This window comes from Vombatus ursinus, unplaced genomic scaffold, assembly GCF_900497805.2.
Source record: "Vombatus ursinus unplaced genomic scaffold, bare-nosed wombat genome assembly UNPS02014813.1, whole genome shotgun sequence".
Taxonomy (NCBI): Eukaryota; Metazoa; Chordata; class Mammalia; order Diprotodontia; family Vombatidae; genus Vombatus; species Vombatus ursinus.
In genome coordinates this window covers 12,113,693-12,139,045 of record NW_020954591.1, presented here as the reverse complement: position 1 = coordinate 12,139,045, position 25,353 = coordinate 12,113,693, and the positions used below count along the sequence as shown (strand labels likewise).

At 37.1% G+C, this 25,353-nt stretch overlaps 1 protein-coding gene across 2 annotated transcripts in view; it reads right to left on the bottom strand.

Moving 5' to 3' along the window:
* Positions 1 to 19,116, bottom strand: part of FLT1 (fms related tyrosine kinase 1) — a 191,136-nt gene extending 172,020 nt beyond the window's left edge. Inside the window, exon 1 of one of the 2 annotated variants that reach the window (XM_027877641.1) lies at positions 18,781 to 19,116. In XM_027877641.1, the coding sequence (XP_027733442.1) occupies positions 18,781 to 18,844 (64 nt within the window). In that variant the 5' untranslated portion in view covers positions 18,845 to 19,116. The remainder of the gene's footprint in view (positions 1 to 18,780) is intronic. The other variant, XM_027877642.1, reaches the window with a different exon arrangement.
* Between the last annotated feature and the right edge of the window lie 6,237 nt (positions 19,117 to 25,353).

Below are 25,353 nucleotides of genomic sequence, written 5' to 3'. Positions count from 1 at the left end.
TTTTTCTTCCCAAGCCATGCATTAAGTAAAACTGAATGGATGCAGTGAGTGATGCCCAAGAGGTGTCTGAACTTATGTTTACAATTAAACAAAATGTAACCAAAAGAATCAATGTCCATTCTAAGGTCCTTCCAAGCTAACAGGATACTTAAATGCCTCAGTGAATCTGTGCTACTGTGGCACAGAGAATAGAGTGTTGGATTTGAATCCTATCTCAAATACTTGTTAGCTCTGTGACCATGGGCAAATCAATTAAACTCTTAGAGCCCCAGTTTGCTCAATCGTAAAAATGGGTATAATAATACTTCCACTACCACCCTTACAAGATTGTTGTGAGAAAAGTACTTTGAAAACTTTAAAGTGCTCTACAAATAACGAGTTATTATTTCCTCCATCAGTGCAGAGCACAAGCCACCCATGTTTTATGCACCTGTGAGATTCTTGTCTATGCTCTACCATACATCCTCCATAGAGAATCAACCCAGTGTGCTGGAGAACCTCTTCTAGGTCATTTTATTTGGCTAACTATGATAACTGTGAAAAAATGTAGCTCCTACTAGGCTCCATTAAGAATTTGGTACCCTTCTTTACCTAAAATTGTGCAAAAGCTTTCACATCAGTGAAAAATAATGAAGTAAATTCCAAAAAAATGCAAGAAAGAGATAATATACAAATACAAATTCTGAAACACAAGCTATATCTTTCCTTATTTGATTTTGAGTAATATGACCTGAGTTTAAGTCCTCACTCTATCATTAACTAGGCCTGTAACCTTGGACAGATTTAATGATAGCTAGCATTTAGGGGGTTCTTAAGGTTTGGAAAGCACTTTAAAAATAATGTCTCATTTGGTCCTCACAATAATCCTGTGGATAGGTGCTATTATTATCCCCATTTTACCAATGAGGAAATTGAGGCTGAGAGAAGTTAAGTCACTTAGGAAGTCACACTGCTAAGTAAATGTCTGAGGTTAGGCCTTCTAGACTCCATGTCTATTTACTACACCACCTAGATGACCAAGTGGACATGTTACTTACCATTTCTGGGCTTATTTTCTTTTTCAAATCAATGTTTCCCAAATTTTTTTTGTTTTATGAGCCATTTCAACAATAATAATCGCAACAAAACCTAGTGTGAGTCCCCAGGGTTTTTTAATATACTATTCATAACATTCTTTTAGATTTATTCATTAAATGCTTACAGTAACTACAGTGATAACTTTTGCCCTTCAAAGCTCCAAAGAAAAATTTACATTATATAATTACAAAATATAAAATTTTATCTTACCTTAAAGTATTAAAACTAAGTATAAAATTACAAAAGTTTAATTATGAAATTATTATTAGTTTTTTATATGGGACATTCTGTAAGAATTAAAAGAAGTAATCCAGCAAGACCTGATATGCTTCCTGTTATTTGCAAGACTTCATATGAAATTTCTTTATTTTATAATTATTTTTGTTGAATACATAACATTTTATTTTTAATAGTATTTTATTTTTTCCAATGACATGTAAAGACAACTTTCAACATTCATTTTTTGAAAGATTTTGAGTTCCAAATTTTTCTCTCTCCCTCCTTCACCTCCCTTCTCCCAAAGATAGCAAGCAATCTGATATAGGTTATACATGTATAATAATGTAAAACAGTATATAACATTTAAATGAAAGATAAGTTACATCTTGGAAAGTGTTTAACATAATATAATAATCATACATAAACTTAATTTCAATGTTGGACTTCTTATCTGAATAAGAGTTTCTAATATTTGACAGTCTTAAACCTGGTTCTAAATCAAATGTATTTCTGTATTTTGATATAAAAAAAGAGTAAAGTGAAAATACTCACATAAATATATGGTGGGAAATGATAGGAAAGTTTTATAAGCTGGATTTTTTTTTTGAGATGGAAATTCATTTAAAAATTTTTAGCCACCTGATTGACTTAGTGAATAGCTAGGTATGATATAAAATATTTATTTTCCTACTGCCTAATAACAATCACTGTATTAAATGATAAATGTACTTAAAGTTTAATTGGATATATCACTTCTACATATAAATTAATCTTTGTAAGGAAATCTTCAGATGTGACATTCTTTTCTTGTACACTGGTGCACTAGCAATACTCTCACAGAAACTCTGCTGAACAACTAACCACTATTGCCAACCAGTTCATTTGAAAATCAGTCAGTAGAGGAGTAATGTAAATGGAAAAGAAGTTAAACTGAAAAACAGCCTTAATGAGAGGCAATATAAGATTTGTTTCTGTAGAACATTTTTGATGGTTTGTGATAGTTTCAAAATGACTTATAATATGCATGCCTAGTAATCATGATTTTCAATCAGCTTGACATTTGCACTGCAAGAATGCAGACATTTGTAATATCTTAGTCATGTACATATAGCTGATGGGGCATGATTACAGGGTACAGAGAAGGTGAGGGAATTGTAATATACAGAACACAAATGTGGGTATGTGCAAATGTTGGGAATCTAATGTCAAATCCTTGTGGCATTTTGCAAACAATTTGATGACATATTGAGAAATTACAAGAACACGATGCACTTAGAAGCAGTCAGAGTTCAATATAATTGCTGCACAAACATCAAAATTATTGTATACTCGATTGTGATAGTTTTGAATTATTGTAGAAATAAACATAATATTTCTAATATGCACATCATTTATTGTCACAGAAGAACATATATATATATATATGTAACATAAATTGGGCAGTTATTTACTATTAAAGGCACCATTAGAGAATTTTTAGTTTGAACTCCTTGGAACATTGTCTCAAACTCCAAGCATTCACAAATTGCTAAATGGGAACCACTTACATAGTTAATCACCAAATCCCCTTTACAATTCTTACATTTCATTATTCTATAGTTAATTTAATGAGAAAATATTTTAAAATTAGAAGTCAAGTTTCAAAAACATTTATGAATAAAGCTGGGCCATAAAGGTTGTTGGATTATATGGCTTATTTTAAAGGTTCAAGTATATATTGATCTGCCTATACCATGTATATGATTATCCAGACTCAAGTTATTGGAGTTTTTTTTTTGAGTTGAAGTTAAGGAAATCATTTCTTCTTCATTTTTAATTTCACTGGTCAAACTTAAAAAGAGTATTTCTAAGGCATGTAATTGGGACAAGTATTCTATTTTCCATTTTCAAAGGCTCAAAGTGGGTTGAAAGGTTCATTTTCTATTTTTCTTAGAGACCAACTAGCAGATGTCAAAGCCACAGAAAGTTGAATGGTACTAGCACAACTTGAGTCTTTTTTAAAGCACTTAAAGTGGTTCATGAAATCAACTATGATGTTAACAAAAAAAATTAATTTTTCTGTTTCTAAAACTTTTGACTCCATTGCAAGAGGTTACAGAAGAGATAAAGTTTGTGTGTATATATTTGTATCCACAATTTTGCTTCTCTGAAAACTTCAATACCATTTTTTTTAAACAATAGAATTAGATTTTTCATCATATTTGTCTTTCAGCTGGGGCAGAGTGTGAAGTTCTTGCTATGCGAAGATTGAGAAATCACCCTATGCATTAAGATAGCATGAAGCTCTGACTCAGTGCTAACTAATCTCTTGTGCAGATAAGGTTATTTGCAACTTTGAGACAGCAAACTTAGATTGTAGACTATCTGAGATTAGACTAGGTAATTGATTTTCATTCCTATCCAACCAGCAGAGCAGAAATATTCAAGTAGCTGTCCAGCACAGGAATTCAGACTTGAAATGTGCATTGGTAAGTTTAATATGTAAATTGTATCTAATTCCAAAGGATTTTCATTTTATTATACATCTGCTTACTATGTTGGAGTCACTACTTTAAAGTTGGAAGACATTTATTCCAGCCCTTATCCAAACTTACAAAATGTGAATTGTTTACTTGTTTTAATAAGTCTATCATAAAAAGTCCCAATATCATTATATCCAGAATATACTACCAGTCCTAAACATTTTAAAGGGATTTCAGCAACTATTGTCCAGAATTCAGACCTCTGAATTTAGAAGTCACTAACTTCTTAAAGTATTTCAAACCAGCAATTAACCATGAACACTTAACCACAAAAATATTTCAATAATTCCATTGTAACCTTATTATTTTTAAATGACTGGAAATAAACCTCATATTTTAGATTGCATTCAACAAAAGCCAAACATGGAACCTATGATAGCATTCAAAGTGCATAGTACAAAGAACAGAGGACTGTCTCAACATCACAAGGAACTTTGCATGGAAAAAGCTAAAACTTTTATATGACATGCATTTATTGGGTTATTACCTTAATTCATTTTTCTTTACCTTTACAAAAGTAATTTAAAGGAAATTTTTGTATAGTTTGAATAGTTACCAGGAAAAATAAGACAACAGAGAAATTCCTACTGTCAATATTTATAAGAGGACTACATCTTCAGTGGGCCTCTCTATGCTGCATTTTACTTGACACTGGCTTCTCCAAGGGGTCATAGTTTAACAGGGCACATTCATTTATCATTATGCCTGTCACCAGGCAACCTTAAGGAGGCTACCCTTACAATGACCTACACCTGTGTGCAGCTTCTTTTTGTGTGACAACCTCAGTTAATGAAGGTTGGTCAGTGAGAAATCTTCTGCCGACAAGGTGTTGTTACCTTCCCCTAAAAATGTCCTACTCCTAATACCCCAGACCTTTTTATTGGAGAGATAAAAAGAAATAAAACCCTCCACAGAACTGTTTAATAACATGTCATTTCACTTTACCATACAATATTCCAAGTCATCTCAGTTGCCTGACAGTCAAAGAACGGATAGACAGGAGATGTAAAATACAATTTATAAAGTGTTGAGTGTAGAAATCTGGCATACTCTTCAATTAGTTATTTATATATATTGTTAACCCCTTTTTTGCATATCATAATAGACTCATTTGGCAGTCTGGTGAAGCCTATGAATCCCTTCTCAGAAGAATATTTTAAATGTACAAAATAAAATATATAGGATTACAAAAGAATCTAACTATATTCAAGTAAAGATGTAATTTTTTTCCCACTTCAGGTCATGGACCCCTTGAAATCTATCTATGGGCCCCTGAGGAAGTAGTCCCCTAGGACCCAAGTTAAGAATCCTTTTTCTAGTCCTATCTCTCTTTCAATATCTGAGTTAGCCACTTATAAATCAATCAATAAGTCAGAGGCAGCTTGGTCAGAAAGAACATTGGATTAGGAGTCAGAAGCCTCCTGGCCTAGGTCCTGGTTCCACCACTTCCAAGTCCTATGACTTCAGGCTAGTCACCCAATCTATCTAAGCCTTGATTTCCTTATCTGGAAAAATGGGGTTGATAATAACTATCCTGACTGCCTAAAACATTCATTTGAGGCTCCTTATTGGAATATTCAATGAGATTATTTATATGAGAGCACCTTAGAAACTGTAAGGTACCATATGAATGTATTTATTATTGAGATATAGTTCAGGTAAAATAGTTTGACTGCTTTATTGTTAGATTTTAAATCCCTAGATTACTTAGAATGACAAATTTTCATTCTGTCAAGGGAACTCTATCAAGTATCTTCCTGACATAATTTTGTGTTTTAATACATGTTAGAATGTGAATGTTTTCTGGGCAGAGGTTATCAGTCTCAAGGTTTTAACCCTATGCAGCAAATCTTACAGCATTCACTATAAGGACAGGGCTTGGTCAGGACACTATCATTGCCCCAGTTTTCTCTCTCATGATGTTTTCATGGTGCTATTGCCTTCTTTGTGAAAAGTGACAGCATACTTATGAAACTTTACGAATATGCCTTATGTATTCCTCATGGGTTCCCTCGGGAAGGAAAATAGAATGAAGAAAAGGGAAATATCCCATTAGAGCTTTCTTTCCCTGGTGCGCCTATTCAGAAAGTATTCAAGTATTCAGAAAGCTGGGACTGAAAAACCTGAATTCTAATCCAAGCCTTATCAGCTTGGTCCCTTAGCCAATCTTTTATCTTCACTTAAAATTTCAGTCTTTTCTTCCTGGGCTGTGATGCTTTTTAGTAACTAGTACAGTAAAAAAAATTCTTCACAGCTGTTTAAAACACATTCTAAATACAAAATAGTGATGATATATATGTATATATGTATGTGTGTGTATGAAATTAACACTACTACTACTTATCCATGTGTTCTGAAGAAGAAAATTTTATCTTTGCCCTTTCATATCTTAGTTGTCACCTAATTCTTCAGCTAAAAGTTTTTTTTAAATAAGCTATCCCATAATGCCAAGATGAGATTTTATTTTGGTTTTAGAAAAGAAGTCATATTAGAGATCTTTACTAGGTACCTGAGAATCATAAAGTTCTTGTTTTTCGTTTGTTCTTTCCCCTATATTTATTTGTTTATTCTACCAAGAAGAGATCTTTCTGTAGTACTTGAGCCTATCCATTGGAGATGTCTTTTATCCAGATACTAATGGAGGTAAATTAAGAAAGACCTTACTATCTTTGCCACAAATAACATATTCAAAGCCTCTGACCTTTGGGCTTTAGGTTGCCAACCCTCAGCAATAAAGCTATCCATCACAGGGAATCCTTTCTTGAATGCTGTGTTTGCATACATTTTAAGACTCACCAAACACTACTAGACCATTGTGTTTTCTATTGTCAAATTAAATTTTGTTCTAAACTTAACAGGCTGAAATGCAACTGATTTTCCTTGCACATACTTTGGAGAATAATTCTCCTTAAGCAGAGAAATATGCCTGTTGACCAAACAGGTCTTCTCCATATTAGATTCCTATGATTTTAATATGTTCTCTAGGCTCCCTTGAGTAGTAAATATTTTAATTGAGGCACCTTTCTAAGATTTTACAAGCATTCTTCTGCTTATATCCATTGGAGGAATTGTTTCCATCATAAATGCTATTTTCTAGAGGAGTGATATGCTTAATTATTGTAGTCAGTATATTTTATCATATAGTGATAGGTCTTTCCTGAAAAAATGTCTAAGACCACTTGAAATCATTAATAGCCTGAAAGTATGAATACTCCCAAACAATTAACCTATGCAGTGCCTTTGGCCTGAACTTTTTACATTTTTTCTTATCAACTTCAATTATTCTGTTTAAGGAAAGAAGATTTTCAGAAATTATAAAACATCAAAAAACGATTAATTAGAAATGGATTAAGATCTGATCCAAAGCATGGCTGTTTAAGCAAACATAACTTCATAGAACTCTTGTCTCTTATTTACCTTTTTTGGCCACTTTTCCTTGTGCCCAACCAGCTCTTGCTTCTGCTTTCTACCACATCCTCTAATGACCCGCAACCCCTCTCTTTTACCCTTCATTTTGTCTTTCCTTTTTCTCTCTAGAACTTTAGATTTTCTTCTACTCCTTCATCTATCCACTCATAGCTTTAAATTTTTTATTCCCCTTTTCCATACATTTTTCAACACTTTTGCCTTTATCTTATTTTTTCCTTTATACCTGTCTAATAACTCTTCCTGACTTTCTGAGACTTCTTTCCTTTCATCTCTAGACTCTAAAATAAGAAAAAAGTTCCATTAGTTTCTTCTCCTACTCAAACTTTTTGGTTTACAAGCTACTTATAAAGAGAAAAGCACTCCCAGACTTCCTCATACCACTCACTTCCAGTTGCCTCTAGGAGGGAAAAACCCAACCCTTCTAAAGCTCTCGGATACCTAACCCTAGTTATTTTGTGCTTTTGTGTAGAAACATCGTGGAAGATGGAGGTAGAGGTGGACAATTCAGACTTCCAGTGAAGACTTGAATAAAAAAATTAGAGAAAAGATACAAAACCTTGTTACCAGATGAGTTATCTTTTAGGAAGACTGTTCCCATCTCTCCCCTGCCCACTTCCTCCCTGCCTTTACCCACTCTATGCCCCCACCCTCTTCAATCATCACTTCTTAGCCAAGAAGAGAATGGCTGGTTGTGAACCTCTTCCAGACTCCAGTACCTTGGGAAGACTCTAGGCTACCTGGAGGGCACTGTTTTAGGAGTAAGAATAAATAAATATGTCAGATCCTTTGATATAATGCTTTAAGATTCATGAAGCACTTTCCTCATCATTATCCTTTGAGGTGGATAGTGCCAGCCAGTTACTATCACCATTTTATGAGACTGGAAAAGTTGTCATAGCTGTTAATAAATGCCAGAATCAAAACTAGTCATCAGTAATTCCTATCAGATTGGCCTTATTTTTTGGCCTGGATGTGTGATTTAATCACAATAGGGAATGCCCTGCACAAAAGCTCCCTCTGCCAATGCAGAGCCATAACCATTCTACAACTAGAGTTTCAGTTGCCTGTGGCACTTTATTGTCACAATGACAGAAGCAGGTTTTGAACTCAGGTCTTCCTGACAAGACCAGATCACTAGGACTTTGCCATGCTGCATCTCATCAGATTGAATATCAGTGAAATACTGACCCATCACTATTTCATTCATTTTGGTGTACTAATTTTAAAATAAGTATTTTCATTAGAATTAGGGGTAGTAGAATAGCTACTGAAGAGTCATAGGCAGTGCAGTACAACAGAAAGAATGGTTGATTTTTATTTAAAGGGTCTGAGTTCAAATCTCAGTTCTGTTACTGTGTGCCTGGGCAAATCAGCCAATCGGGTTCCACATCTGTAAAATGAGGGGGTTGGACTTCATGATCCCCAAGGTCCCTTCCAGTTCTAAATCCTATGACTCACAGACTAATATTTTGCTCTGTGCCTAGAATCAAGTTAATAGTTCAGCAGAGCAGGGCCAGGATTGCCCAGGGTGTAAGAGTGTCCAGTGGAAAACCTAAAGGAGAAAAGAAGGCACATCCTGGGGTTTATTGCCACCACTCAGGCTCCTCCTGGGTATCCCCCCTTCTTTATACACATTGATTCTTATAGAGTTATTCTAGGATCAAGGTGGGGCTATAATATCCCCACAAGAATCCCTGAGACCCCAGAGTCCTTCTTAAACTCTAAAGGCTCAGCACATTCTACACTATTCATCTTTTATAGGGAACCAGTGAGGTGTAAGTAGGCAGTGGATTTACCACGCAACACAGAAGTGAAACTTAAGGAAACACACTAAGATTTTTTTTCTTCTAAACTAAATGAAAATTAGTGAGGTATCAATTCTTGGTTGATTTATATTGGTCAGAGTAAATTTCACATAAGAGAAAAAATAGGACATTGGATGACTGCCATACCAGAAATCTATATATGGCAGACTAAAAAGTGTTAAATATTTAAGATCTCTCAAGGGAAAAATATTAAAGGGATTAGTAATAGAATAGCCATATGCTTGAATTGGCCATTCAGAAACCACCCCAAGAAGATTAGGTTTAATATGCTATATTTTTATCAATGTGAAATCACAGTAGGGAAGTACAGTATTCTAAAATAATTTAATCAAAGCTATTTCTTAAGAGAAATCTCTCCTACTAAGGTTGTACTTAAGCTATTAACTCACATTGTTAATTAACTAAGCTACTAACTGACTCAGTCCCACCTGTATATCATTTTAAATTGAAGAGGAAATGCATAGTAAAAACAAAAACCTGAAAACAAATAAACAAAAAAACCTTTTCATCTTGAGTCCTAGAAATTCACCCCTAGAATAATTTATAAGTAGATATAGATTAATTGAATTTCAGACTAGCCTACCAAAAGGTAATATCCCTCCTAAACGCTGCCATCTGTATTAACCATATCCTGAAATTTTCAAAGATTTTAAAAAATTCTCTTATATGCTAGACATTTTGCATAGGATCTTTTTCATTTAAGGATTTAGGGATATATGAGGCAATTAGGTACCTAAACAATGGTACCTAAACAAAGTAATTTTCAGATTCAATCAAGTTGTGACTTGATTCATGACTTAAAACTCAGATCAGGGCTGACACAAATCCCCACATATTTTTCCTAATTTCTAATTAAATTAAAATTCCCAATGGATAGTCTATTAAACTGTAGAAGTTTCCAAAGAATTACAAAGGACAAAAAATCTGATCCAGTGTGAGCCTTTAGTTGGGAAAAAGAGTTAACCACATCTCCCAAGTAGAAAACAATGAAATTCATCATGTGTGAATTTGTTTGTTTGTAATCCTCTCAAATATATCCCTCTCTTTCCAACTGTTCATGTACAGTTATAATTATTCCGTCAATTTAGAAAAAAGAAAATGGCCACAAAAATTAAAGAATATTCATATTTACAATTCCAGATAATCTCCTCCATGCAAGTGGTCCATTTAACACTACAACCAAGAGAATTCTATTCACTAGATGTTTCCTAGAAACATAGGATGAAACTGCTTTACAGGTGGCATTGAATTCTAATAAATGTGACCATGTTTTGGTCTTGAAAAGTATCCCATTGCAAATAGCAGAGAAAGCAGGTTAGAAGTTAGATACCAATTTAACCTTTTCTAAAGTTCACATGTAATAAAAGAAATTTTTGAAGTAAGTTCAGACCCACGGGAAGATTGGTGCTAAGCAAAGATTTATTTTTGATGATGACAATGGTGACTATCAATGATGATATCTGTTGTCATCAATCACAAAATGGAATGGAAGCCTCTTGCTATCCTATGCTGAAAAGTGACATCTTCTTAGTGCTTAAATGCACTTACCTTTTTCAGTTTGGGAAACAGTAAAGTTTCCACTCAGAATAAAAATTCCCATTTTGCCTAGAATAAGGGTTCTTAACCTTTTTTGTGTAGTAGGTTACTTTTAAAGTGAAGCTTATGGACCCCATCTCAGAACACTATTTTTAAATGTGTAAAATACATAGGACTATAAGGGAAACCAATTACATTCAAATACAGTTATGGATATATATGTATATACACATATACATGTATGTATATATAAATACACATGTATATATATACACACATGTGTGTGTCTGTATCTATCTATATCTAATTAGCTATCTACCCCATGTTAATGGACTTTAGGTTAAGAATCCTTAGTGAAAAGCAGGCCATTGTTTCACCTTCCTTCCCTGCTTTTCCCTCCATATGCATTCCACTATCTCTTCTTCATTCAAGATTTCCTTGATACACATTTCCTCCCTTTCTCTTCCTTGGAGATGTATTTTAGTAGTCTGCTGATTCACACAGTTACCACCTGCTTTCAGGGTCAGAAAAGTCTCAAGATCCTCCTTCAGCTGCCCCTGCTCCTGCCCCATTAAGGAGCAGCTGCAAAGAACTATGGATCCTTTGGGGCTCCTAAGATCTGAAAGCTCCTTAAAGGAGAGGAAACAGGATTCTGAAAAGGAACCTGGTGGAAGGAAGTATGAGTTATTTCAAAGCCGATACAGCTTGAATACTCTGTTTAGGAGAATTTTTGTCTCACATTGTCCTTCTCACCCTATTTGGGCAGCCAAGTCAAGTTATGTGAGAGACGGCCAGAGGGCTATGTAAATATTCAAAATGTAAATCTGAAGGGTATCTTCAAGATTACCTAGCTTAACACTATCATCTTTTAAAAATTATTAATATCTTTTTTATCATTTACATTTCCCAATATATTCCTCTTACCTAATCCTACCAGAGAGACCATCCTTATAACAAAGCAAACCAAAATATTCAAATAGATCTCTGATTGCTTCAGCTCAGCAATTCCCTCCAATAATGCAGATTTCAACCTGTCCATGTCTGCCTATCCTCTTCAATGTCCTCCCAAAAGTTTTCTACAGTGTCTCCTTCATTGTGCTAAGGACCTTCTCCCACATCTTGAGGGTCCCAGTAGAGCATTCTGGCTGTCCATTCCTCACCCTTACTACATGAAAGTTCATCTTTTCTGTCTGTCATAAAATTCATTGGCAATATCCATTGTTCTTGTTCTTCAGAAATTCCTCTTTAGCCCTATTTTGCAGCCTGTTCACACCTACTACACGCCTTCCCATGCTCATTTTGAGATCTTCAGAGGCAGTGTTATTCCAGGTCTTGCTGCCTCACAGCAAAACTAGTAAAATGTTTGTATTGAAAAGATGAACATTTGTTGTTTTAGAAATCCTGGGATGAGTAAAAGTACAATCCATAATGAAGAATAAAAGAGGAGAAACAGTTCAAGAAAACTAATAAAAACACCAACTGAGGGGCAGCTAGGTGGCGTAGTTGATAGAGCGCTCATCCTGGGGTCAGGAGGACCTGAGTTCAAATCCAGCCTCAGACCAGACACTTGACACTTAGCTGTGTGACCCTGGGCAAGTCACTTAACCCCAAATGCCTTGCCAAAAAATCTGACATTCTATGCAATGTTCCATACCCATATTGCTTCTATGCAAAGTAGAGAGGGGAAGTGCATTCTCATATTTCTCCATTGGGGTCAAGCTTGCCCATTAAAATTTCACTACATTTAGTTTTGATTGTTTTCCACCTCTATAATTTTACAGATGAGGTTAAGGGTTTTTTGTTTTTTGTTTGTTTGTTTGTTTTTGTTTTTGCTTCTAGCAAAGTCACCCAGGGAGTAAGACGCAGAGCTTGGAATTAGAATTCAGGTCTTTCAAATCCAAATCTATTGCTCTTTCTGGTAAGCCATGTTATTTCTCTGACTTAGAGGATCTACACCAGTCTCCAATTTTTAGGATTTTATGATGATCATTATCCCACCTGCTAAACTGGTTTACTAGAGACATAGGTAGCACCTATTATATGCAATAGTGCACTTCTTCAATACAGCCTTAGGAAAGAAAAGGATCAATGGCTTCCCCTATTCTTCACTAGTAGCAAAGTTCCAGGGATGTAATGTCTTCTAAGTAAAAGGAAAAGCTAGTACATCTCTACCTTCTTTTATTTACCTAACTAATCCTTTCTTCTTCCTTAGAAAAGCTAAGGGGATATAGTTTAGTTCTTTCTTAATAAGCTTCCAAAGAGGAGCTTCCAGATCAGAGATCCCATGGCACAAGCCTGGAGAAAGCATAGAGCTGGCCACCCTTTCAACTTTGGGTTCCTTACTGTCAGCACTGGGAAATAGAATTATTTTATGATCTACCTCTGTCTACTCAAGAAATCAGTTGGCACAAGATTCCCAAAGCTTTTGTTATTGAGTCATTTTTTCAGTCACATCTGACTCTCCATGACCCCATTTGGAGTTTTCTTGGCAGTGGTTTGCCATTTCCTTCTCCAGATCATTTCAGAGATGAGGAACTGAGGCAATCTGGGTTAATTGACTTGTCCAGGGTCACACAGCTGGTAAGTGTCGGAGGTCAGATTTGAACTCAGGAAGATGAGTCTTCCTGACTCCAGGCCTAGCATTCTATCCACTTTGCCATCTAGCTCCCTACATGCCTAAGGCAGAGGTACCCTAATATTGAGATTATTATTCATAAGAAACTCTTTCACTATGCCTGTTGTCTTACATACTGATTTCTTACAGAAATGCTAGTTGTTATTTTCCTGAGTCAGTTTCATTTAGGTAGTAAATGTCTCATCGTATGCTGGAATCTGGAAGTTATTTATTGGTCTTTTTAAAAAAGTTATTAATAAGACATTTAAACAAGAGCTGTCATTCAAAGGTTCTTTCTTAACTGTGTCAGGTTGGGTAAGTCATAGCCTCTCTGGGCATCAACTTTCAGCTATAAAATAAGGCTTTTAGACACCTAAGATTCTTTCTTTCCAAGTTTTAGGACTCTATGGTTATACTTTCTTTGCATGAGCAATGTTCTCTTAGGAAGATGACAACCTATCTCCAAAATTCTGGTTGGCAAAAAATTCCTTCATTGAAACTACTTGTTCTAAAGGTACCAACAGCAATAGAGGCATCAAAAAGGAATCTTAATTGAGGGCTTATCTTACTCTTGGCCCTTGGAAACTAGGGACAGTAATTTCTTCTCTGACAATTATAACATTCTTACGACAACCAAAGCTATTCAAAAGGATTATATTTTTAGAGCTGCTAGAGACCATCTAATTCAAACCTCTTCTGTCCCCTCTCATTTTACACATCAGGAAACTGAGGCACAGAGAGATTAAAATAACAAAGCTGGAATCTGAATCCAGGTCTCTCATCTCCAAATCCAGTGTTCTTTTCACTATAAATGCCCTAAAAATGTTTATCCCCTGACCATACTTTTCCATGTGTTAAGTTACTACAAGTTAGGAATTCTTACTACTTCATAAAGTCTTACTTATCCCAGAAGAAAAATACCCAGATCTATGAGGGAACTTTAGCATCCACTGTGGCAACAGAGGAGATGGCTCTGTGAGAAGAAATGGCCTTTGGGTTGTCAGGTTTCCTAAGCCCAGTGGGAAAGCCCCAGGCAGTCTTGCTGTATCCCCTCTTCCTGCTCCCAGTTGTGATGCAGGAAATCTAACCCACTATCTCTAGCAGACTCAATGGAACCATTTCCTTAATGAAACCCCACTGCAGTCCCACAAGCTGAGCCAGAGCCCTTCCTTTCAAGTCCTTCCTCAATTACCCCTATCCCTCTTATTTCCTTTCACTCTCTCAGCCTGGCATAAAATCCAGTAATTTAATCATCAACAGCTTGCAGTTTCCAAGCCACCCAAGAGTGTGAGGAGTGAACAATTGTTCTGGAAAGCAGCAGGCGTGATATGTTGTCCTTCCCACACAGCCTTCCCCAAAACATTATAACCACTGAATAGATTCTCTCTTTTGAAGCATCTAAACCATACTCAGAGTATCAAAAAATATCCAATAGTCATGAATATTTTTTCTAAATTGAAATTAAAAACCTGATTGAATCTTAGTTGATCTTCTTCTAATAACAAACACACTGAAAAACCACAATTTTAAGTAGTTTTCAAACAACATGGGTATTTTTCATTAATATTATTGAATTACATTTTGAATCCCATGACCAAGAGTCATTTTCTATCAATCTCTATCTTCATTCCATACAAAGCTAATGTAAAAAGAAAATAAGCATATTAGTGTGAATAACTTAGTTTGCCATATGCTATATTAAAGCATTAGGATTAAAATTTTACTTTTTCAAATATAAAATGTCCAAACCAAAGTAAACAGTAAAAATGGATAAAAACTTTGGTTTTTAGGTAACAGTGCTTTAGAATGCTTTTCCTTGATGACATTGATTTAGCCTTTTCTTAGTCCATTTGAAAAGCATTTTTCCAACATGTCATTTTTAACACTCATAATAGTGTCCCCAAAGTAAATGAAGTCATGTCTCACAGTTTTCTTACTACTGGAAGGTAGAACAAAGCACTTTCTTTTTAAAAATAAGATAAGCCATACAATGTAGGCTAAACTTGGCATTAGAGGCTCAGTCTCCCACCCCACTCCAAAGAAACTCTAACTAGAAAGTTATTTCCAGATCAAATATGTGAACTATCATGATACTCCACTCCCTTCTCCTCCCCAAAGTTGAAGCATATACAGAAAGAGAGAGAAAGACAGAGAGACATAGAACGAGTCTATGCTTAGGAAAATGCTACCTTTCTACATGCTAGAGGAGAAATTTGTCTGCTATTATTTAATATTAGACTTTAAACAATAAAGTGTTGCGGTCACTTTTGCATGGCAATTAATTGGACTCATCACAAAAGTGAAGCACACTCTGTATGGCAAGGCAGGATAAGCACGACGTATAGATTAATGGCATCAGACACAAGTCTTGAAATATAGATCTCAAATGTGCAATTAATACGAAGAGGGCATTTAAAAGCATTTCCCAGGGCTTTCCTTTTGGGGGATGGATTAATGACATTGTAAAATGCATTAATTAAACCACAAATCAACTTCTAGGAGAGAGATGCCTTTATGAAACACCTGTAAAGAATGTAAGCTACAAGATACTGAACTGCTGCAATCTGTTGAGTGCAGTTTTTGGAGTTCAACTCAAATTTTAGGAATCTCCTTTTTGCTGCTGTTAGTATATATAAGGGAGAGCAAAGGACAGTAAACATACAAAACAGAGCAAAAATTACTCCTACCTTAAAATTTATTTAAGCAAAAATTATTCCAACCCTAAAATTTAGTTCTCTTCCAATTTGGGAAATCATGGCTCATTTTAATCTAGCATTTAATTTACTTGAATGTTCATTATAGTTTCCCACATTGATTTCACCTAGTTCTCAATGCTAGTAGTATCTGACATTCAGTATCAACTAAATACATATAGTCTTAAGTCTATAAACATCTCAAGGACCTTTCTTCTTAAGAATGATAAAAGGTTAACTTTAAGATAAAAATAAAATATTTCCATCTTTAGTTACCAGGTGTAGTATCTGAAAGGTTGGGAAATAAACCTTTAGCTTATAGAAAGAAAGAAAGAAAAGTTCTAATTTTTTAAAAGAAAAAAACATCAAAAAAGACTTGTGTACAAGGTTGCAATGTACTAGGATTTTCAAGGTCTTCTATTCTTTTATTAGACGTATTCTATTCTTTTTTAATTTTTGTTGTTTTCCAGGGTATTAGAAGAAGCCAATGAGAAATCAAGACTGATATTTACACTATAAGATGGAAAGCCAACTAGAGAAACTTTGGAGCACGCTGTAACAGGTATGATGACCAGAGGTTAGACGGGAAAAGTTCCTAAAAGTAAGAAATAACATAGCTCCTCATCACCACAACGTTTTGTTCCAAATTCTTCTCACTGAACATTATTTTTTAAAGATATGAAAAGGAAGCGATATTTGTGGCCACCTAAAGTAAAACTAGTGAAATTTAAAAGGGGATGCTTCCCAATATCTATACAAATCATAAAGATCAGTTCTTTCTAAGTGATTAATTAATTAGTGCAAATGATGTCTATATAACAGACAACTTTTTGAAAAGAAAAAAAAATGTTGCTAGGAGCAGAAAACAGAATGTTCAATTTACTACAGTTATTTTGGGAATGTCCCCAACCTTTATGGCACACTTAGACCTTACAAACCATTCCTGGCTCTGAGTTTAATAGTTTAACCGGTGGAATTGGAATTATTACTTGCTACCCAGATCTGACAGTCTAATTGGTCTTCCATCTGAGAATATTCAACTGTTACTGCCTTTTAGCTGTGTCTAAGATGAATGAACATTTTCCCAGTCTCTTTTGCCATATTGACATCTCTCCCTATGAAGTTTCATGTTGATTTTTACCATTTCTTATTGCCAAACAAAGGAGTCTCTTAGAGGTGAGCCCCTTACCTTCCCCAAGAAGCCAGAGAATCCCTTCACCCTTTAGATGATGGAAAGGGAGAAATAAAACACAAAGACCCCAAACCTGTTTTAACCTTTCTTGAGAGTTTGGGACTTTTCATTCATTGCATTAACTCTCCTTTACATTCTTGACCAAGTTGTCTGGCCACCTGACTTCTTTAACTCCCCGGAAGCACTGATTTCGGAGATGCATTTGATCTCAAAGATGAACTTGTCCATCTAATTTCTAAGAAGGTGTCTGCCCATTTACTGAATTCTATTCATTCCTTCCACCACTAAAATCCTACTTCTATTCCTCTTGCCTAAAAAGACACAATGAGAGGTGACCCTGGGACTCTTGAAGGCTATGCTGGCAGAGTGCTGGAATATAAATTCATACAAGCTGAAGAAGATTGAGTATAGATGGGGACAGACTGTCCTCCAAGGACCAGCCTACTTAAATTTGGAGAATGTCATCATCAGTCGCTTGTCTACCAAGAGATAATTCCATTTTTCCCTTTGACCCCAGCAACTTATGAATATAGTTTGCTAAGGTATTGCTGGGTTGCACTCTGCATTGATATGGGATCTCTGAAATATTAAAGCAAGTTTATGTCTCCCAGTTCAGTGAATTCAGTGAAAAATCTAAGAGGCTGGGGCTGTAATACTGAAGAGTAACGAAGTCTGCAAGGGACTTTTCGTTTCTGACTAGGATGAGAATTGAATCGCTCTCTTTAACAGCAGTTGGGAAAGAATTGGTCAGTCCGTCTGAGCCAAGATAACGGGTTGAAGTCTCCAAGCCCTGGGGTCTGTTTGCAAAGACAAACTCAGCTGCTGTTCATTGATGACATGACCAACAGTTTCGGTAAAAGTTCCTGAGGCCAGTCAGGCTCTGTTAATAGATACCACGAAGATCTTTTGCCTTTTCTGATTCAATTTTAAGTCTGAGGTCTTGGGAAAGTTTGGATACTCTGGAAAACCATTTGGGTTTCCTCCGGTAATACGAGTCTGGCAAACTAAACTACCCTTCCTTCCCTCTGCTAGTCCAGATCCATACGCGGTCCCAACTTCCAACCCAGCCTAATTTATCTCAGGGAGAATTTCTGGATTAGCTCAACTGGGTCCAGAGATAACCCGTAACCCAGTACTATGTGCTCGCTCTATGCCTGTTTTGGACGCCACGCTGCTGCGCTCCCCTCGGGGCTGAGAAAAAAGCCAAGTGGAGAACAGAGGGAGGCGGAGCAGGGATACCGGGGTTTGGAGCGGTGGGAAATGGACAACTGAGATCGGGTACTCAGTTCTTGAGAGCTGGAGGTCCCCAGAGCCAACTACCCTTGATTCATGACTTGCACCAACTCCCAGCTGGATAGATAACTAGGAGAGAAGACCAAGGCGCAAGTTCAGTAGTTTCGAGACGGAGAAGGTGTCCCCTGCGTCACTGCCCAGTCTACTTGCCTGCCTGCTCTGTACTCTTGGCCTCTCAGACTTCCACACCTGCAGCCCCAATATATCCCAGCAACCTCACCTTCCGGTCTTCTCTTGGAAACGGGTTGGAACCCCATTACTCTTCCTCATTTCAGTTCCTCTTCCCTTGTTCTCCGCATACCCTCCCTTTTCCATCCTCCAGTCCCTCTACCACTACTGCCCTTGGCACGCCAGACGGCGGCCGGCCGGGAACTCTTACCTGTAAGAAGCAGACAGCCTAATAGGACTGAGAGCGCGGCCCCGGTGACCACCCAACTGAACATGGTAAGGGACGCGGCGAGGCGGATAGATGTCTGTCCCTTCTTTTCCCAGAGACGCCAATAAATAAAGCCGGATGGGCCCCCTTGCGCTGTGGCTCAACTCCGCCAGCGCCTTCGGTTCCTGGTCCCCAAAGTTTCTCTGTCTCGCTAGGCAGCGTGGCTGCTCGAGTCGGGGAAAAGCGTAACCATCCAATTCTTAATCCTCAAACCCGCGCCTGCCTCCAGTCGGCTGGTGAGTGCCCCGGGAGCCCGCTGCGGCGTCTCCTGGACGCGTGCTGCTCTCCTTTGCCACTGCTGCTGCTGCTGCTGCTGCTGCTGCTGCCTCCGCCGCGGCCAAGGAGGAAAAGAGGGAGTGTCTGCGGGGTGCGCTCCTTTTAGCCTCCTGCGGACATCAATTCGGAGCCGAGCGGGCGGGGGCGATTTATAACCTTTCCCCTATCCGATCTCCCTCCTCCCTTGGGCACCTCCTTCCCGTGACGTCAAGGGGTCCCCCACCCCCTTTTATCCGCCTCCAGGACACCCCCCACCCACCCCTTTCTTCCCCTTGGGACCTGCAGCGACGCACCCACTTTCCGGCCTTTCTGCTGCTCGCTGAGGTCCAGGAGAGGAAAGCAGACTAGAGGACAGGAGAAAGCGGAGAGGGAGGAGGGTTGGGCACTCGGTGGCTGTGTTCCCGACACTCATCCAGCCCAAGGAGCCAGCACACAAGTCTTTCCTTCCCCCGCCCTCCATACCCATCTCATCCCGTCCGGTCCAGTCCGGTCACACCGCGAGCAGGAGATTTCATACAGCCTCCCTCTAACTACAACTTTTTAGGAACCCTGTGCTGACAGAAGTTGTAAAGAAGAGATGGCAAAGATGAAGCCCGATTCAAACTTGGTTTTTTCGGACCCCTTTCATCATTCTTCTTCATTCCCCCCCCTCCCCGCCCCCCCCCCGCCTCCTATGTTCGGAAAATCCAAACTGCCCTATTCCCAGCCTTCACCTTCCCAGCAGTGACTGCTAAGCTCCTTCCACCTTCCCTCTCAAATAGATCCTCACAACGCTTGGGTAGCCTTGGCACACTTTAATGGAAACAATTGGTTTTCTTCCCACTTCTCCCCCCCAATCTTTTCCACTCCAACCAAATTAAGGTTATTCTTAAGTATCATCTACTATTGCACAGTGACATACTCTGTAAGCATGAAACCGGGAGCTAGAACTGGCTGCCAGTGCTTTGGCTGGGATTGGACAACCTTTTAGGAAAAGACCAACTTGCTAAATTGCACCGGTTGGGGCACCTTCTATGTCAGCGAAGTCTGTCCAAGCAGACAGCTGCAGCATCTGGGTGTCCTCGAGACCTCAAAGATGTATTGAACCCAGCAACACTACTTTCAAAAAGTCAAAATGCCATAATCATTGTAAAATGTAAAGAGCTGTCTACAGAGGCCAGTGATCTTTATCAAATGCCTTGATTAAGGACAGATTCTCCTAGGTCCTTCCTTGCAAGATGAGTTCCTCTGTTATTCTTATAACTAAATTCTGTTGGAATTCATGGGTCAAACGAAGTTTAAGACACCAGGTCATTTGCAATGACACCAGTTCCAAAATGCTTCCAAATTATGCGTCTGTGATCCCCAAAACAGAAAGCATTTCTCCAAACCTTATGGAAATACTCTTCAGTTAAAAAAAAAAGCCTCATTAGACTTTGCTAGATAAGCAGGACTATGATAAATGGGAATATAATGGTTCTAATAAAGTAGCAAATCTCTGCCTCCTGAACACAGCTGGATTGCCCCCAGAAGACTGGTACAAAGTCAATGAGACAAAGTCAATGATATAAAGTCACTGAGAAAGATGTCAGAGGAACAGAACTTAAAAATTACCACCACATGAAATCTAAATCTGATTTGGAGAAAACTACTTATCTATGGGATCACCATTTTGTTGTGGGACAGATGGAAAGGATAGGAGAGGAAGTTAGGGATCACCATCCCTCTGACTAATTTTCTGCTTCTTTCCACTCTTAAGAATCCTCTCCTGGGTTCTTTCCTTTCTCCTCGGTCTTCTCCCTTCCTTCTACTTTTGTCTCCTCAAAATCTGTCTCCCGGTCATTTCTCCTTACATACATTTTGTACATACATGTGTGTATATCTCACAACTCATCAATAATTTATTACACATTTGTAATACCATTTTACTATTGAACCAAATGGAGGAAAAAGCTCTGTAATCTGCTGCCAAAAATGAATCTTCTTTTAGGTTAGTTGGAAAGCCAACACAAGTGTTTGCCATTTGAATTAACTATCAGATTTGATAAATTGATCTAAGACATCAGTAAAAGTACTCCTTTTTGGAAATCCTTACACAGGGGCTTAAATGTATAAGGGAACAGTTTCAAATCCTTGCTGAGACTCAGACATCCATGCATTCTGTTGCAGTATATGTCTATATAAATTTCACAATTATGTATACATTTGAAAAGGTGATAGATTTAGAACTTGAAGAGGCCTAGAGATGACCTACTCCAACTTGTGTATTTTTAACACATGAAGAAATTGCTACACAGAGAAGTTAAATGATGTAGCCAAGATAACCCAGGAATTAAAGAACAGAGCAAGGTTTGGAACCCAAATCCTTTGATTCCACATCCATTTTTCCCCACTACACCAAATGCAGATTTTTAATCATGAACAGCACAATTTATCTATCTCAAGGCACTTGAATAAGTGGCAATATTCTCATATGAACTTAAAATGGTGATAGCTATTATAAATTTGGTTAGTGATTTAATTGCAATTTAGATATAAGGTATCTAAGTACAGCTAGCATCTTTCTCATACATGGATGATCATTGGCTAAGATCTGAGATATATCTTAACTGTCATGTAGTTTAAAACTGAAACCCAGAGAGACCAGTTGATTTGCTCACGGGTATACAGATAGTTGGGGCAGCTAGTTAGTGAAATGGATAAAGTGCTGATGAAGAGTTAGAAGGACTTGAATTCAAATCCAGCCTCAGATGCTTATTAGCTGTGTGACTCTGGGCAAGTTACTGTTTGCTTCAGTTTCCTCATATGTAAAATAAGCTGGAGAAGAAAATGGCAAATCACTCCAGTATCTTTGCCAAGAAAACTGACCAATAGGGTCATGAAGAGTCAGACACAACATCACACAGGTAGTTAGTGACAGCTAGATTGGAACCCAGGTCCTCTGTTACCAAATCCAATAAGTTTTTCACTTGTTTATGCTGTCTTCATGATGGACTTGAATGAGAAAAGGTTATAATACTTACTAATCATTTAAACCAAATGAGATAGGTTTCTCATATATAGTATCAAAAGAGGAAAAATCAAATTCAACATTCTTGATATATGTAAAAACTATTGAAATCTACTTACTTCCTGCCAACACATAACTGATTGATTTATTTTCTGCCTATAGTTAGCAAACCCAAATACACTTTTCTTGTAAGCCAAAAAAAATTCTCTCTTGAGGATTCCTTCTAGCTTCCATTTGGAAATTCATGATTGTTAACACTAATAGCATAAATACCTAGTATTGGTTTAGTGACAAAATTTCTGGATTAGATTAAGGAGCTGAAATAAATTCAGAATCAAATATTGTTATTATTGAATCATTCAATTTAACATTCATTAAGCACCTGCTGTGTGCAAGGAATTGTGCTCCCCAAACTAACCATTTGTTAAACAAACTAATGGAGAGCCAATGAAACCAATAAAGGGGAAGGGGCTGAAAATCAGTAAAAAGAATAGAGTGTTTTGATGTCCCGTAGAACATAGGAGGGGATGAAATCTTGGCCAAATGGAGAGGTTATCCTTGGCAATGTGGAGGGCCACATCATTCTCTGAGATAGGGGAAGGAGGAAAGGGTGGGAGAAGATAGTTGTTTTGAGATGATGAGGAGAGAGATGAGAGATGTACAGTGACCACAATCTTCTCAGATAATCTGGGAGGTCATCTGCTGATACAGAAGGCCAGAGGAATAGAGTTTGAGGAGTTGAGGAAAGAAGAACAGCTCTGAGTGACTTTGGAACAGCCACTGGGGGAGGAAATGAGTGATAGGTGGTCAATGAGAGATGAATAAAAGGATTTCCGTAAGTGGCCAGTTGAGGTTAGATAGTGTAAATATGCAGTAATCAGGTCAAGATTCTTGCCTTAGCTCATATTTACACTTAGCCTAGTAAACAAGAGCTGGCTATAGCAGCAAATGCTTTAAATAATTTCCCCCTAAAACCAATCCAACCCACTATAGGAGAATTTAATTCAGTAGTAATTAACATCGCTAGCAAACATTTTGCCTAGTCTTTTAAGAGTTCAGATTGTTTCTGAGGAAAAAAAGTTCAAAATTTCAGTGTGAATAAAACAGGGGTCATTGTGTGAAAGTCATTAAATAAATACCAACCAAAACTGTTTTCTAAGTGTTTTTAACCCTTTTTTTGGATCATTGACCCCTTTGACAGTCTGATGAAGCATATAGATCTCTTTGCAGAATAATACTTCTAAATATATAAAATAAAATACATAGGGTTATAAAGAAATCCAAATATATTGAAATACAGTTATCAAAATTAAAAAAAATATTTCATAGATCCTAGGTTAAGTATTTCATAGATACTAGGTTAAGGATTCTCTAGTGAAGTAGTAGGAACTGATTAGATTGAGTTATATCTGGAAAATTATGTAGTCTATTCAACAATCCTAAACTATTCATTTCTGTTTAAAAAAAACCCAAAAAACAAAACCCAAGACTTTTCTCTTTAACAGTGGTATTCTCCCAGCATTATTATAAATTTCGTAATGCCATAACTTAGAAAGAATCTAAATTACAAATAAACCCAAGAGCAATGAAAAGACATATGATGGACACAAGCATACTGAAGACTGGAAAAGATTTAAAAAAATAATTCCCATCTTTTAAGATAGAGATGAATGGGAAAGTCATTAATTTAAATATCTGCCAATATTCTAAAGTGTAGCAATTTGCATCACTGAATGCCCCCAAAATATAAGGAATGATGATTATAAGATTTTTTAAAGTCAGAAGAGATCTTTGAGATTATTTAGTCACAGAATTATAGTATCATATGATTTTAGCTGTAGAAAGAATCTTCTAGATAATTTAGTCATAACATCATGGAATTTTAAAGGGACTTTAGGGATCATCCAATCTGGCTTCTTGATTTTATAGATAAAGAAATTGAGGGCTAGAAAAGCAAGTTGAATTGCCCATAGCAAGCAGCAGAGCCAGGATGATAACCTAGATTTTCTTCCATGATGAGAATGACAGAGAGTACCTGGCACATAGTGGGCACTTAATAAATGTTTATTGACTGACACTATATATAATCCAGGTGGATTTCAGTGATTTATTTTATTATATTCCATGTAATACTCTTATCAAACTGGAGAAAACTGCCTGACATTTAAGGCCCTTTACAACTTGGCTACAACCTTCCTTTCTTAACTTTCTTTCTCATTACTCACTATCACAAACTGTACTCCAGCCAGTCTGGTCTACTTATCAACCCCAAAATGTGTGTAACCCATTCTTACCTTCACACAAACCTTTTCTTAAAAAATATTCTTCCCTACCGTCACCTAGACTGCCTTCCCCTCTTAGAATCACACTAGAGTGGATATAAGAGACCTTGGAATGCTATACAGGCCCTTCATTTTACAAAGGTAGTGAGTTAACTTGCCCAACATCATACAACTAGGTAGTGAACTTTAGCTGGGAACATGGTTCTCTGACTCCAAGCACCGATATTCTTTTCATTGCACCATTCTGCTGCTCATGATTGATGAATTTCACTAACCTTGACATTTGAAAGCCTCATTAGTGACAGTCTGAGTGTTGTAGCCAGCTTTGTTCTCCACATTTTAAAAAGATATGGAATAATTGGAGAGAGTCCAGAGAAGAAGGGCTAAAATGATTAAAGAGGTGAAAAATGGATTCTCTGGGGGGAAAAAAAGAGTTGAGATAATTAGCTTAAAGAAAACAAGCTGGACTCTGTCAGGAAAGGTATTGGATATGAAACAGAAATCACATACAGTCTTATGCTTATATAAAATCCTAATATATTCATATCTAGAAAAGTGATTTTCTGGTCAACAACCATAACAAAGACCTAAGAACGTAGAAAAGATCCAGTGAAGATAAATAAAATAAGCAAGGGGTTGAAGCAACTTCCAAATAATGAAAGACAATAAAAAGGTAAATACTCTAGTCTGGACTATAAAAAAAAAAGTACTCTAGTCTGAAAAAAAAAAGCCCCAAACTATAACTAAAGTCTATATAATCCCAAAGGGTATGGATTTCTTGAACAGGATCTCTCTCACTGTCTCTCTCTGTCTCTGTCTCTCACTATCTCTCTCTCTCTTTTTTTTTTTTAGATGAGGAAACTGGGGTTAAGTGATTTGCCCAGAGTCACACGGCTAGTGTTATGTGTCTGAGGCTGGATTTGAACTCAGGTCCTCCTGACTCTGGGGCCGTGGTCTATTAACTTCGCC